General features: G+C 44.2%; 1 protein-coding gene across 1 annotated transcript in view; it reads right to left on the bottom strand.

Annotated features, from left to right (window-relative positions):
* Positions 1 to 15,782, bottom strand: part of LOC146180617 (putative rRNA-processing protein EBP2) — a 43,283-nt gene extending 27,501 nt beyond the window's left edge. The window contains exons 1-3 of the mRNA XM_084576097.1: positions 15,605 to 15,782; positions 15,099 to 15,185; positions 11,078 to 11,283 (exon numbers count right to left, since the gene is read on the bottom strand). Of these exons, the coding sequence (XP_084432223.1) occupies positions 11,078 to 11,283; positions 15,099 to 15,185; positions 15,605 to 15,640 (329 nt within the window). The 5' untranslated portion in view covers positions 15,641 to 15,782. The remainder of the gene's footprint in view (positions 1 to 11,077; positions 11,284 to 15,098; positions 15,186 to 15,604) is intronic.
* Between the last annotated feature and the right edge of the window lie 750 nt (positions 15,783 to 16,532).

Raw genomic sequence — 16,532 nt, 5'->3', positions numbered from 1 at the left:
CCTCGTCGAGGTGAAAAGAATGGAGGTAGCTGGTCAAATTGTGCCTGGGCTACTGGATACTGTGATATCTTCTACTGAACGAGCCTTTGAGCCTGTTACAATACAAGGAAAGTGCTGACCGCAAATATAGGCTACAAGAATGAAATACAGGAGCCGGGAGAAAAAGAATGGAGAGAAGTGCATTCCGAATGTTACCCTCAGGTTGTAAATGACAGTTTAAGAGCACCAGACGAGGATACTCGTGGGATTTCAAGAGGAGGCACAGCGAAAACGGGCTGTGATGACAAGGATGATGTGCACAGCGTCCTTGTCTTCCTCAAATACTGTAGTTAACTGTACTTGGAACACTACAGCGAAGAATCGCAGGGAAGCCCACTGAGTTACCATAATGACAGAAAGAGTGTCGTCAGTCCACATGGAAATGAGCTAAACTGAACAAGAAACCACAGTTTGAAACTAGTTGGATGTTTCTCTTGGATAGCGGAATGGCAAATGGAAGCTCCATGAGAGTAAGGACAAGGACCGCATTTTGACTACTTGTGTTTTATAACTTTTCCACTCAAGTAACTTTTTTCTGTGGGCACTGAACACTTCATTTATTCAATGGTTTGACATTAAAAGCAATGGCAAATTATTACCACGAAACCTGAATAATATACGGCTCTATATTTACAATTTTTCGCTCCTTTGAACTGTATTAGTTGGTACGGCTGAACTTCACAGAAGGCTATGTACTACCGCAGCCATCCGATTTTTCAGACTCCGATAATTCTAACTTAATTCAGGAACCGTCACGCGGCCCATAGGAGCGTGTACATTTTCACGACCAATATTTTGGACCCTATGGTGTCCAAAAGTTTACTTTTTTTGGACCAATTTGGCACGAGCAACGCTGTGGAAAAGGGGGGAGGGGGGGGGGGGGAGGTCCGCTGCATTCGTGATTCATGAGGGTGCTCATTCCGCTCGCGTTTTCCCCCGAGCAGCTCCATCTCGCAGTCTTGGGTACTGCCGTTAACCATGGAAACTGAATGTTATTGCTTCGCGCGGCGCGTGCATTTGTTCGCGGCACGATGGAATGCTTCGCAGTACGTCGTGAAGTGGCATGGACATGACAAAAGCATGACTGGCTAAGATATCCCAACTGGAGTTACAGCTTAGCACGATCCGGTTCTGCGCACACCTGCCGCATCTGCACCAGCCAGCGCAAGCGCACTAGCAGCCACGCACACCATATTGAATCGCGCGAGTGCGTGCGCATGGGCAGTGCGCGAAAGACAATCACAGTAGCAGATCACGCTATGCTACAACTCCCTGTTATTGGCATATAAACGAAACATTGGGAGCGGCGAAGACGATTTGTGAAGTTGAATTTTTGCAGAAAAGGTTTCTTTTTTTTTTGTCAATTTCACGGATTTTTCGGACTGGTCCCGCCAAGTCCGAAAAAATGGTCGGTGACTGTATATATAAAAGTACTAATTGGGATAGCATTTATGAGACAGACGATGCTAATGTGGCATACTCCGCATTTCTAACAAAGTTCTTGCAGTGTTATAACGAGGCTTTCCCCATTCGAGTTTCGACTCGCAACCCGAAAAAGTATAGGAAACCCTGGATGAACAAAACGCTTTATAAAATCCAAAGCAAAAATAAGATGTACCATAATTTTTTTGCAAACACGCGATGTTCTCCTATTCAAAGAATTTAAGAAGTTTAGAAATAGCCTGAATGCTAAGATGAGGCATGCGAAAAGTGAGTATTATATAAACGAATTTTCCCAGATATATAGTGATGGAACAAAGTTATGGCGAGAGATCAACCAGCTAATGCATAAAAGGAATGCTGTTGAAATAAATGAAATCTCAACCGCCAGTGGTACGTTATCTGGCTTTGAAATAATAAATGCAATGAATAATTTATTAACGTTGGAAACCCAGGAAACAGTGTGTTGGGGAGTAGTTATGTCTACAGTGATCCAGTCTGCCCTTTCAGTTCAGTTCAGTCGTTCAGCCGTGTCAGACTCTTCGTGACTCTATGGACCATGTCACGCCATGCTTTCCGGTCTCTCACTATCTTCCTAACATCACATAACTTCATCTGCAGCACCTCGAGGATGCCATCTAACCATTGCGTTCGCTGCCTACCCCTTCTCTGGTGACCCTCAACCTTTCCCAACATCAAATCTTTCTCCAGCGACTTCTCTCTTCTCATCAGATGACCAAAGTAGCAGAGCTTTAACTTTAGAATTTGACCCTCCAATGAGCAGTCAAGGTTTATGGTCGACAATATCGACTGATGTGATCTTTTGGCCTTCCAAAAAACTCTCAAGAGTCTCCGCCAGCACCACAATTCAAACGCGTCAATTCTTCGGCGATCAGCCTTCTTCACAGTCCAACTCTCGCATCCATACGTCACAACTGGAAAGACCATAGCACGAGTTATACGGATCTTGGTTGGCAGACTAATGTCTCTGCTCTTTACTAGGCGGTCAAGGCTAACCATGGCTCTCTTTCCCAGAAGCAGGCGTCTCCTAACTTCATGGCTACAGTCTCCTTCCGGGGTAATCTTGGAGCCCAAGAAGAGAAAATCTGTCTCTCTATTTTACTAAAGCCTGTCACCGCACATGAAGTCGACAGCATGATTAAAAGCATAAAAAATAATGTATCTGTTGGGTATAATGAAATAAAACCCATTCCATCAAAACATGTGTCGATCGCAGTGTGTGATATTTTGGTGTATATCATTAATCTAATGTTACAGAGTGGTGTATTCCCAAATGACCTTAAGGTAGCCCGTGTATGCCCGGCGTATAAAGGTGGAAAGAAAAGTGAAATTTCAAACTATTGACCAATCTCTGTTCTTCCGGTAATATCTAAAGTATTTGAAAGAGCAATTAACAGTAGGCTAGAGGAATTTTTTTCTAAGCACAACGTTATACACCCCTCTCAATATGGATTTATAAAAGGTAAATGTGCAGAACAAGCATTGTTAACAGTAAAAGATAGGATCATTGAAAACATTGAGCACTGTAGATACACTTTTGGGCTGTTCTTATGCTTTTGCAAAGTGTTTGATTGCGTTCAGCATGATATTCTCTTGCGATAGCTATGTGACTATGGCATAAAAGGCATAGCCTCTAGTTTGCTGAGGAGTTATTTAAGTAATAGATTGCAGTACGTGGTAGTGAATGGTATCTGTTCTGACAAACAAATTATTAAACAGGGTGTCCCTCAGGGATCTGTATTAGGACGACTTATGTTCATAATCTACATTAATGACAACTCTCAGATACTTGAATCACCTGGCATAGTCATGTATGCAGACGACACTAATGCATTCTTTACAGCCCGTTCCTTGCCTGCTGTAGAAGATATGGTAAATTCTTACCTTGAAAATCTGCATATCTGGCTACAGGCTAATAGGCTTAGCCTAAATCTTTCTAAAACAAATTATATTATATTCCGACCAATAAATAATGTCGATCACTATCTCTTAAATGTAAGATATGAACAAACGCAACTTAAACAAGTCAATAACCATAAATTCTTTGATGTTTGGTTTAATGAAAATCTTTCATGGAACACTCATGTTTCCAAACTGGTTGATGACATCAGCAAAGTTGCCAGTTGCCTGTACAAGATCGCTAGTTTAGTAGCGGTCTGTGTCAAACGTTTATATACCCTATGTTGTTCTATTCGCGACTCACATATTGTATCCTCATTTGGGGTACGACAGCCTACAGAAACCTTAAGAGATTAATGGTCGTTCATAAGAGGGTTCTAAGAGCGATAGAAGGGTATTATGGTAGACCACAACATTTACCTACTGCCCCGTTATTCATCAAGCACGATATGCTAAAAGCAAATCAGATTTATTATTTCCACTTGTTAAAACACATCCATCGGCACAGGCTACATGCATCAATACCAGATCATAACCTAGCGAGATATGAACTTAGAACCCACAAGAAACTTGCCCCTAAAGTTCGAACAAACTACGGCAAACAAACACTAACCTACCAAGTTCCCACTGTTCTTAACAGGCCCAATCTTAATGTTGACTTCTCTGTTAGAAGTAACACATTCAAACATAACATTAAAGCATACCTAATTGCAAACAATATTGAATTTTCTCCAATCTAACATTTCAAGATTTTTGTATGTTGATCTTAACACTTTGGTACAATTTTCTTGGTTAGATCAAGTGAATCAATCGCCTATGTTAGCAGCTTATGGCTATTGTATATGTCTGTAATACGGTTTACTTTGTTTTTGTTGTGTACTTCTTTGCTGCTGTGGTTTCACGTGTGCAACAATCTTTTTGCAGCATATGCATTTATTATTTGTGTTAGGTTGTATATGCCTAGATTGATAATGTATTATTTCACTGGTGCTTCAAACTTTGCTTGCGTGCCGAGGCCTCGTCAGGTTTTTCAACCTTTTGCCTCGGCTGCCCCTTTCTAAAGAAAAAAAAAACTGAATGTGAGTCAGTTCCAACCATGCGTTCACCTAAGAAATCTGGCACCTGGCACATGGCCAGAGAAATGCCCTCAAGGTTGGCAACTGAGTAAAAAGACTGCACCACTTCCAATTCCAAACCATAACCTGTGCTGCGGTCAGAGGTGCCAGACGGTAGCAGGTGCCAGCTGCTGCTTTATCTCTGTTTTGTGAGCCAGACCCAGCAAAGGCAAATGCTCGTTCTGATTCATAATGGTTCCAAAGTGAATCGAGCTATGAGAGACGGCGTAGTGGAGGACTCCGGAAATTTCTACTACCGACGGTTCCTTAACGTGCACTGACCATCGCTTTTCACCTTCTGCAAAATACGGCTGCCAAGCTGTGAGATTCAATCCTGCATCCTTGGATAGAGCCGTTGAGCGCCCTCACCACTGCTCTACTGTGGCAGGCCAAATGTCTCAAGGCATATCTAGCTTGAGTGCGCGGCACAATTACAGAGCACCACCACAGTGGGACTCAGTATTGGTGATCACAGATGGACCGTGCGTTCCAATGCAGCTTCCAATGTGTTCCCACTACGCCGACAAATTGAATGCTGACATGGTGGCATGAATTTGTTGTGATTATTAAGTTCCATTCCTGCAATTATGCAAGTAGCCATAAGCTCAACAATGAAGCTATGCCTGCTGCGACTACTTGTGACATCCATGCTCGGTGACACTCATGCAAGGTGATAATTAAGGCAGTGGGGACAGCAAATTTTGGAAGTGTGCCCCTTCTTCAGGAAGACATTAGTAAACGTGGATACACAAGCGGAATCTGTGTACGCCAGGAATAAATAATTTATAGATTTCTTTTCCCTCATGTAGTTTTGCTTTCAAAAATCAAACAGAGCCCGTGATAAATAAGACGACTTGACGTTACCCAAGTCTCACAAAACCGGCACTATAGCAGCTGCTGTCTGAGTTACAATTCACTCCAACTCTTCCACCGGCCTGCCTTAGGGCCATGATGCAGGGTGTCTAGCAAACCACTATTTTCAATGTCCCTGACTTTTCCAGGTTTTCCCTGATTATTTAGTTTCAAATTCCCTGACAAGTGAAGAGGCTCTACAATGCAGCTGCTGATGATAATGAGTATCGACAAAAAATTCACAACAAAAAACTATTTATTATTCATTCTGCAATTTACAATAGTGAAAAGGCTGTCATTAGTGTTAATGGCCGTTAAGAACGTCAAAAGTTTAGTGAAAATAACAATGCACTGATGCCAGCCTCAGAGCAAGCGAGCCATCCAGCCCGCAAACAACCGAGCCAATCCAATCTAATATGATGGCACGCGCGCTTGGCAGCACTGCAAAGTTCTAGAACCCTATAGCAGCACAGCTCGCCGATCGCTTTCGTGCTGGCCACTGCCGGTGTGGCTATTCCTGCTTTTTGTCGTGTACTGTTCTCACGCAGCGTTCCCGCTTATGTGCTGGAGTCAAAGTACCGTATACACGCGTGTAATGGCCGCAGGCATGTAATGGCCGCACCCCGAACTTTAGAAAGAAAATTGGGAAAAAAAACTTTTAAAAAATTTCCCGAATAAAAGCCGCACCATGAGTTTCAGGAAGTTGGGCAGTGCCGTCTACTGTGCGGTGCAAGGAATACGGAACGTTTTGTGGTTACTGCCACCAAGTGGGGCCCAAAAATTAAGTGAAAGGCAAAATGAAGCGTAAGGTTAGAAGTAGAATTGCCAATAAGAATTAAGAACAAAATATTTGAGGGAAAAAAAAGTCGAACATGGGGGCAGCGGCCACCACCTCCGTTACAAAGGGGGCGCTCCTAGCCGCAGCGATGCCTGCCCGTTACAAAGGGTGAGGCCAGCAAATCCAATCCAATCCAATCCAAGTCTTTTAGCTCCTCCATTTTACAGCCATTTCCTCGATCGCCCGAAGCATATCACGTGCGATCTCGCAATCGGAACGCATCGCTGCCCTGATTTGTTCTGCGCTCGTGACCTGAAGATTTTCTTTTTCCTCGATGGAAAATACGTTAGTTATACCGCTCACTTTAAGCTGAAAGTGATTCACTACGCGAAAGAAGAAGGAAAAAGAGCGGCTGGACGTCGTCCTAGACAGCTTCAGGGGGCACCTGACAGAGAGCGTGCGGCAACAGCTCCGCGCACTAACACGGACTTGGCCGTCATACCTGGAGGCATGACCGGCATGCTTCAGCCGCTGGACGTCTCCGTAAACCGCCCTTTTAAGTGTGGGTTTCGCCGTGCGTACAGTGAGTGGATGTCAACGGCCCTCCACCAGAAGACTCCAACCAGCCAACTGAAACGGGCATCGCTTGTGGCCGTTTGCCATTGGATACTCGAAGCGCGGGCCACGGTTTCGTTCGAGACTGTGGAAAAAAGTTTCAAGGTGACAGGGATATCAAACAGGCTGGACGGTACGGAGGATGACCTCATCTGGGACAAGGATGAGCCTGAAGTCCCGATGAGTTCGGAGGAGGAGGAGGACGACGACGAGGAGTGATGTTTTGGACACGGGACGAGCCTGAAATCCCGACGAGTTTAGCGGAGGAGGACGAGGAGTTTTTTGACAATAATAAAGGCAGGTACCACCGCAAATAATTTTTTTCGCTGTCTTTTTTCTCATGTATTCGCCGCACGCCCTGATTTTTACCCCAATCCCGGAAAAAAAAGTGCGGCCATTACACGCGTGTATACGGTATTATACTGTGCCTCGCCTTGCAGCGCGGCCAACGTGACGGCCGCGCACTGGTGAGACAGCAAAAAAAATCTGCACGGACAACATACTTGCTGTGCGCCAGCTTAAAATGAAAATGCACAGCAGAATATATTGTGCCATTTTCCCCGAGTTGGCGAAAGTTTTTATGGTTTCCCTGACATTTCACTGATTTTTCCCGGTTGCTAGACACCCTGTGATGAGAACAAATGAACAAGCAGCAATTACGCAATTACGCTGCAGTTTTTGTGCACCTCACGCTGCCTCAATATCTCTTGCATCTCTACCCACCGTCTTGCTACTGAAACAACCTGACAGAGGAAAACTCAATTCTAAGTCATTCTGCATGCCCAGCTGAACCTGACAGGCTCGTTCATGAATAGCAATATCTTGCACGCTACTATGAAGACAGAAAAACATGCAAACATTCTGTGACCCTATTCCTTTTAAGTTCTCCTATCTGAGACCAGTATCCCCTTTCAAGTATGTATCTCCACTGTGGCGGTGCAGTGGTTAGGGTGCTCAGCTACTGTGCTGAAGGATACGGGATCGAATCCCGGCAGCGGCAGCTGCTTTTCGATGGAGGCAAAAAGCAGGGTCGCTGTGCGCTGTGCGATGCCTGCACATTAAAGAACTCCAGGTGGTCGAAATTTCCAGAGCACTCCACTACGGCCCCTCTCTTACCCTGAGTCACTTTAAACCCGTTAAACACCCCAAACTACACCAAACCTTTCAAGCATCAAATAAAATTGGTTATGGTTTAGCATTAGTTAACGCTAGTTGAATTGCAAAAGCAACGGCGGAAGCTTCTTTTGCTTGCTACATTATTCCCCTGTAACGCGCTATCAGTGTAAGGAGCTAGATTATTGGGGACACTTAAGCTCATCCTTTAAGGGTACGACGCGACAGCGTAAGCTACCAGCCCATATAAAGTCACGCTTCAGACCAAGCCGTATGGAAGTGCCTGCGTGTCGTAGGGGTAACGAAAATGTGAATGGTTCTGGCAGGCTGATTCTGATATAACCCTCCCACATGAAAGGAGCGACCCGAGCTCGTACCCATGACATAGGGTTAACGTGAATTCAAATGTCATAGCAGGCTGACGTTTTCATGAGGAGACCGTAGCTACACCTCTTCACGGCGTAGCTGCGGCCATCCGACCTCCATGTGTGCTCCTCTAACCGCGGAGCACATATTTGGCGGCATGGATGAATGATGGATGGAATATAGAAGCGTCCCCTTTGAAACAGGGTGGTAGCAGTTGCTATCATGCTCATGTTTTTCCCTATATCTTAATTATTGTTTTAAATTGGTTAACTATACCATCATTCAATTTTTGTTTCTACATAAATAACATGTCACTTTTCTGCTTTTAAGCCCTAATCTTCCAATAGTTTTTTGCTAGCTTCCACCGCAAGTTTATGCACCCAGCCATTGGTATCTCTAAACACCAGAGCTTCAGGAAGAGTGACTACGCATGCATCGACTTCCGGATGGATACCATTACATTCGAGTATATGCCATGCGCAGCGCCTATAGGGGCGCCACTGTAAGCCGCGTAGCGGCGGTTGTCGGAACCCGAGGCGGGCCTCATGCGGCAAGCGTAGTCGCGGTGCGATCTGCCGCTTGTGTGCGTATCGCGGGCACTTCCGCGGTGACAGTGTGTGCAAGGGGATCGCACTTTATAATAGTGCACATGTGTTCGATATCACGGTCGTCTGGAACTACATCGCCTCCATATGCATCAAGTGTTTGCTGCAGACGAGTGTCTGCTTTCATTACAACGCCACGCTAATTCGTTAATTTTTTGACCTATGAACCAATGTTCTTTCTTTGCTTAATGTTACACGCTTGCTTCGTTTATATGCTATATGTTGCTACAGTACCTAGGCAGCGTCGTCGAAACTGCGAGCGGTTTCGTACCGGTGCGACCACGAAATGCCAGCGAGCTTGCAAACCAGCCTTTCTGAGCATCAGGAAAAAAGCGCATATTGGGCTCCTGCAGTAAGAGTTCAGATTGTTCATGCTTGCACTTTACCACTGCCTGTACAGCATGGATTTCACTTATTCTGTCGTCGAAAAGGCAGTGCGGGCAGATAATTTCATGGGGGAGTGAGATATCAGCAGAGGCAATATCTGAAAAGCTGCATCACATGTTAGCCAAGAGCATATTATATTTAAATTTTATATCCTATTTTATTATTGTAGTATCATCTTCATTTCATTTGTATCATCCTCGCGCCCAACTGCAGAATTACAGCGTGCTTTATAACAAGCTCTACAGCCCTTAGGCTGAATAAGCAAGTGCAGCGACGTTTTCGTAATCTTGCCAGACAACAGGAACACTAGCTCTGGTCTTCAAAGTAATTGCATGGCAAGTTTCAAAACGTATACTGGCAAATATCTGTTCAATAACCCACCGCAGTGTCTTAGGCTACTGAGGAGGATCGAGTTATCGGGGCTGAAGTCGACCGCGCCGCTCGCGTTAAATTAGGTGGAGGCAAAACGTAAAATGCAACTGTGTGCTGTGCGATGTCAATGCACGCTAAAGAATGTCTGGCTGTTTCACAAATCTAATGCGTATTGTATCTTCCCGGCTACCGGAGGCAACCACGTTTAAACAAGAAGTGTTCACGGAAGGTGCAATGACAAGCAGAAAACACTGAAAACATAGTTATCACTCAGACCTGCCACACGGCAAATTTAATGTCTTTTCCATAGAATGACGCTCGTTGAAAATGATATTTGTTTGCTGCTACACGAGAAAATATAATGACATTCAATGAAAATGACATTAGGTATCGAATGAGTTTGAGGTACTCATCCGAATGCGATCAACGAGGGAATGTGTTATGTCGACACCAGAGACTCAGTGAGAAGATAGACCCAAAATAAACTAAAAAAGTGCCACCTGCAATAAATACTGCTTGCTGTGCTCCTATAATTTTGCAGCTAGTCATCCATGTGAAATATGCCAAATAGCCTCGTTAAAAAAAAAAAAAAGAACTGGCACCCATTGCTGCCAGCCAACCCGTAGCCACCGCATTCAGTGCGGGCTATTCTAGTTCACTATAGTGCGGGCGGAACAGGTCGCTCCTGCTGCCGCGGTCCGTCGACGCCGAGCTGCCAACACGGCGGATATTTTTCGCCACATTCCGAAAAGCATGCTCTGTTCATCTTAATAATACGTGCTTAATTTGAAGAAGGAATCTAAAAAATTTATCTTTACTTTATCTTTAAAAGTAGGGCACTGCCTCTTGAGTTATCAAAGAAATCCTCCTTCCTGATCTGCATTTTCCACTTTCGGTATAATTCCACACTCTGTTTCTTTTCCATCGAATTTATCCAAGTTTTACCTTCTGTGTTTTAAACCTGTTGCTTGATGCGCTTTATTTCTTCGTCCTTGTGACTAGCATACTTACTAGTTAGTTTCCTAGTTCTTTTCCTCCATTGTGAGTCGACACTTTTTAGGTATAGGTATTTAAATACTTTAGCTGCCTATCTGTTACTGTCCAATTTCCTCAGGTGTTCCTCATATAGCATTTTACTCTGAGCTTCCCGTATTTCGAAAGATGCCCAGCCCATATCTCCCTGTACCGCCTCATTTGTGGTTTTGCCGTGGGCGCCTAGTGCTAATCGTCCGACGGCTCTCTGATTTATGTCTAATGTCGATTGTACCTCCGCTTTTAGGCACAAAACCACATTTCCGAAAGTGAGATTTGCAGAAGGGAGCGAGCGGCAGCGGCGCCATCCGGCGAAGCTCGGCTTAGCGGTTACTAGGCGCGGCTGTTCAAGGTCATTCGTCACCACAGCATACGCGACAAGCTGAACTGTTGCTTTCGCAACACAGCACTTTGAGATAGCTTTGTGAAAAAAAAGGACTCACAAGGCCATCTCGCGCTTGAAGTCGTGATGAACAGGGTCTTCGCTGGACCCTTTGATTACTGCACCCTTGCGATTCTTTTCCAGCTCCATGTCACCAAACTGTTCCGACAGCTCGGGAGTCAAAGGCGCCAACCCGTTCACCATAGTTAGTGTCTCAACCCAATCCAAATCCAGTTCCATTTCTGCCAGCTTCTGTTTCAACACTGCCTGTAATGAAACAGTGGGTAATCACTTTCACTGCAGGATCTCATTCAAACCTTGCACCAAAAATGGTTTGGCCGTGGGAATAAGAAAGCGCACGAAATTTCTTTTGCAAAAAAGTGCAGTTAAATTCAAGCCACGGTCCACTCAAAATATTTGCTTAAAAGAGTACAGGTGTAATTTAGTTGCCTTTTCTTCTTTGTAATGAGTGCACGTTAAAGAACCCCAGGTGGTCAAAATTTCTGGAGTCCTCCACCATGGAGTCTCTCATAGCCCGAGTCGCTTTGGGACGTTAAACCCCACAAACCAAACCATAAGGTAGTACATGTGGACAATGACGTCGCAATTACGAACTCTAAATATTTCACGATTAAATGCTTCTCTGATGTTGCTTTGGACTTCATTTCTACAACTGTGCAATAACTGTAATGTAAATATGAGTTTAGCTCATGCGAGGCATAGATGAAACTGCGATATAATCACTAATACATTGTTTATTGTCATTCCAAATTGTGAACTGTGCTGCCTTAAGAATTGTGGCAAATTAAAACAAGGTATCAGCAGTTATACTGCAGCTTTACCTATGACTCACGTGACCAACACCTACGCTTGGAGTTGCAGGCATCATCTGGTTGCAGAAACCAGGGCCAAAACAGCATCAGTGAAAAAATGTCAATCATAAGCTGCTTAATAGGCACTGAAGAAAACAATGGGCTGATTAATGTATTCTAGTATCACAGGCATCATTCAAAAGAAGATAAAAATAAGCAGGCCAAAATTTGGTGTCTATACTGAGCCTTTTTACATGCTATGTAAATAACTGTGCACAAAGCAAAAGTACAACTGTTTTTTTTTTTGTTTTTTTTTTTTTGTCTCAGATAATTTCAGATGTTGCATGGCACCAATAAGGCGTTTCTTTATTTTTTCTTAATGCCACAGAGTGAGTACACTCAACATTTCACTAAACAGTGGGCAGGGTTTGCCATTTTTAGGCAAAAATATTTTGCCGGCAAGAGTAGCATCACTTTCCTTTTGCAATTTCAAGAGCAGTGTGCTCGTTCAATACAGAAATTGCTTTTACAATCATTCAGGTGTTTGCCTGACATCATGCAACCTTTCAATGCTACTATTTCCATCTAATAGGACACTCATACCTGTGTCACACGAGCAAGCAAAAACTCTTTCACCTAAGTGGTATTTTAGCAAGTTGAAAGACTTTTAGTCAAAAGGAGTTGCATAGCAGACATACGGTGCTGGCGATCTCTTTTTAGCACTTCTTACCGAGGACGCTATCGAAAGCGTAGCGCTACATCTTCAAGCAAAACCACTCAAAATAAACAGATGTATCGAAACATTGTTTATAGTAAATTTAGCTACAGTATGTTTACAAACGTTCAATTTAAAGGAGATGGCACGCATATGCATCGGCGGTTAGCAGCACAAAGTGATATCTTTCAACTACTTACAAGAGTGTTGCAGAAAAACTACAATATGTATGTATAACTTTATTATGGAGCCGGCAAATGACGGGTTAAAGCGTCGACCCTGGGTTATGCCCTACTCTGCACTACTCATTTGGCCCGTTTGTGGTGGGTTGTGAGGCTTGTGCTTTTCAAGCGCACACCGGGCCTGCATTATTGTACCTAGTTAACCTTCTGAGAAGTGTAAAACTTTTTTATAATGTATAAATGTGACACGAAAACTCACTTTTGCTTCCTTTATTTATTAAAAGATAATCATTGTGACCACTGGGTTGGAGGCTACTCCTTTCCAGCCGTAAAAGACCGCTTCTGGAAAGGCGATTGAACTCTGTCGCGTGTCTGCGGATGAAACTTTTTTTGGAAAGGTGTCTTTTTATTCGAATGTCCTTACAGTGCCCGTGTGACACGGGTATTAATCCGAAATTTCGCACTCTGTGCCAAAAAATAAAAAAAGGAATAGTAAACATGGTATTTTAAGCCAAGAAACTAATGAACTGCCTCGTCTCTTTTAAGGCCTCAATGCAGTGCTTAGGGAAGAGTCAACGACAACTCCAACACAGCATCAGCAAGTGAATAGCAGTCCGACCTTACTTCAGTCATCTGCATACAATGAGCATTATGACATCATAGTACATTGTTAGTGCAAACAGCCTGTTGCGCCTGTATGCACTCCTGTCTCTCTTCTCATCGCATCACAACCCTCTTCCCTTGCCTAGTGCGGAGTGGCAGGCCAGACATTCATCTTTCTAGCCAGACCCTCTACTCTTCCAATAAATAAAATCATTTTCTACCCAAGATGACAATATCCGGATTTTTTTTTTCTTTCTTAGCTTACAAAAGCTAAGAGAGCAAAGAAAGCTTTTCAGCAAATGTGGCTAGTTTTGTGGTTAGAACGCAGTAATCAATCCCTAACAGCCCAACTAGAACTTGTCTTGAGCGCCCCTCTCATTAAGCCAAGGGTACCGACAAGACTCTGAAGGCAAGCCAAGTACAAACTGTGTGAAAGTGAAGTAAAGACAAAAGACAGGACTTGCATAGCACAAACAGGCAGAGACCAGGGCTGACAGGTTGCAGCCATAATGAGACTGATACTACCTCGTTTTGAGTTATTTTCATATTGGAACAGAAAGGAGCTCACTGTACAAGAAACAAGATTTCCCACACTCCATAAAACTCTTCATGGAACTGGTGCCAAGGCGAAGCTCAGGCAAGCCCTCTCATTCTGCCCCTCAGAACAGTCACAGGTAGCAGTTGATAATTTCCTCTTAACATGGTTATCTAATCAAACTATACATATCCAACATTACCTAGCCACCACTTCTGTTCACAACAAATTTTCTTGGCATATCCAGTTGCACTAAGTTACATAGATGGCCCCAGTTACGCCCATCATTGATGAGCGCCACAATTGCGCTGCAGGCAACATGACATAAGCAGCAGCCAAACTACAGGTCGAGTAAGACAAGGTTTAATCGATCTGGCTGAACTAGCTGCACTAGTTCATAGAGTGCAGCACCTTCGTAATGATTTTTCCAGAGCAGCACATGACCCTTGCACCTTGCTCTTTCTTTTGCAAAGGTGCAGGCCTAGTTCAGCGCGAGTTCACCGAATCTCTGAACTGGCCGGTTGCCAAAGGCAGCGCCATCGGTGCTAGTATCGTGCTGCACCTTAACTAAACCTGAACTAGCGCTGCAAGCCATTTGCACGCTGTTGGCACCCTCCTAGGATCCTGTCAGAACTAGTGCAGAAAGGGCAGCCAAATTGAGTAGACCTTGTGTGTGTGTGTAACTAGTTAGCTCAGATGGTAGAGCAACTACCCTGGAAAGGGCAATGGTACCGGGTTTGATCCCTGGACCAGGACGAATTTTTCTTTAACTACGAAGTTTCTGACAAAGCTGCATAATTTTCGTTTGTAGACGTCAATGAATTCATGTTGTCGGGCTAGTTGGTTGTGCATATTTAGGAAATCAGGGCTAACACTTAAACGAGGACAGAAATAAAAAAAAAAAAAGAATTGACAAGCACTGCATAAGCGCTGTCAATGAGTAGTTGCTCCCTTTTTGCACATCTACTCCACCTTGGGGGATTAAGTATCCGACCTGTATGTATATGTGTGTGTGTACGCGCACACACACATCTTCCTCTGTGCACTTCTGTTTACATGAAACATGAACTCAAATCAATCAGCCTTTGGAGTAAAAAAGCAGCATTTGTACGTGCGTGTACCAACTGGCAATGTGAGCAGAGTATGTGGCCTGCACCACATAGAAAAGCCAGCTTATCCTAAGTGGTGTTGGCTTATTCCCTTTGGAAGAAGATGAAGTCTCATGCATCGCTCACCGTGTTGTTGATGAACTCCTTCTTAACATGAGGTGCGATGGCGTAGAGCCCGGGCTTCAGTTCGCCTTTGGCCAGGCTCTCTTGCAGCTGAAACCGACAAGTGATTAGACGATCACCCGACAAGTGATTAGACGACCATGCTCAAAATCGTCGCTCATCAACCGCCGACATCGGCCCTCCTTTGGAAGTAGCGATTCTATATCAACATAACATCCAAACGAAATCATATATTGCTGCGCTGCACGTGGATACTAGTATGCTTCCGGACGCCTAACACGAAACTTGCTACCATCCCAATGCTGGCGCCGCTGACCAGGAACATCACTGAAAAGCCTTCGCAAGCGGCCGAGCCACTTCTAAAAAATTGTTTTGTCAAACAATGGCCGCAACAAAACATACGAACGCACACACACAACCATTCATTACGGTCTATTCTCCTACGAGGTCACACCGCTTGCACGTGTTGAGACCATCACGCGCACGCATCGTAGAATTGAGACGTGTACCTCTTCATCAGTATCCAGCGATTCTGAATCAGACATCTCGTCTTCTGATAGGCACTTGACAGAAAAACACTACTTATAGCACTGAAACACAACTGTTGCGTCCAAAGCGGATTATTCACACATCAACCGCACGCGGCCGACTATGGCCACCTTATATACACCAATCGTAGGCCATGTCGACCGCCGGGCGACAGCGCCGTGGAACACTGAAAAAGTTCTCAGCGTAGCCACAGTGGCGCTGCATACCTAACAATTCTTTTGATTAGCTCACTCAATTTTACTTAATGTGCAGAGTTTTGCAAGTATTACAATCATTTTATTTACAATTTTATTGTATTGTTGTAGTGATGTAGTTGGTAAAAGTTTTTATGCATTGTTTTTATTTCATTAAGACAAAATCTTGCCGCCAGGCGGCCAGTAATACGGTTTCCTGGCAGCATGGCTGGCATAGCCGCGGGTTAAGCAAAGCTGCTTCAAACCGGACAAACTGCGCTAACGAAATTATGTTCTATGATAATTGTAACTTCATAGGACGGGCTGTTTTACGTATGCGGATCTAACTGCAGATATTTATGCTCTCGCATCAACGGTTCGTGCCTGACCCAAAGACTGTTTCGGCTCAAGTTACGCGTTTCTTTGGTGTGCGCTGTGGAAGAACCTTCGGCGCTCTATGTAAAATTTGAAAGGGTTTTGAAATAAGACCCGGAGCGATTTTACAGCGCACAGTTACGCTTTAGATGTTCCCGGAATGTTGCACTGCACGCGATCCTTGTGCTGGTCGGACTCGTTGCTGCGGTGGATTGAGAAGAGCGACGAATGCATACTTTCAGCGCGAGAAAAAAAAAAAAAAAAAAAAAAAAAAAAAAAAAAAAAAAAGACAGGACGAAGAATAGAGAACAGACACAGGACGAATCAGCGTTCGTCCTGC

This window comes from Amblyomma maculatum, chromosome 8 (assembly GCF_055883805.1).
Source record: "Amblyomma maculatum isolate TAMU_Amacu chromosome 8, ASM5588380v1, whole genome shotgun sequence".
Lineage (NCBI taxonomy): Eukaryota > Metazoa > Arthropoda > Arachnida > Ixodida > Ixodidae > Amblyomma > Amblyomma maculatum.
This window is presented reverse-complemented; position numbering and strand designations above follow the sequence as displayed.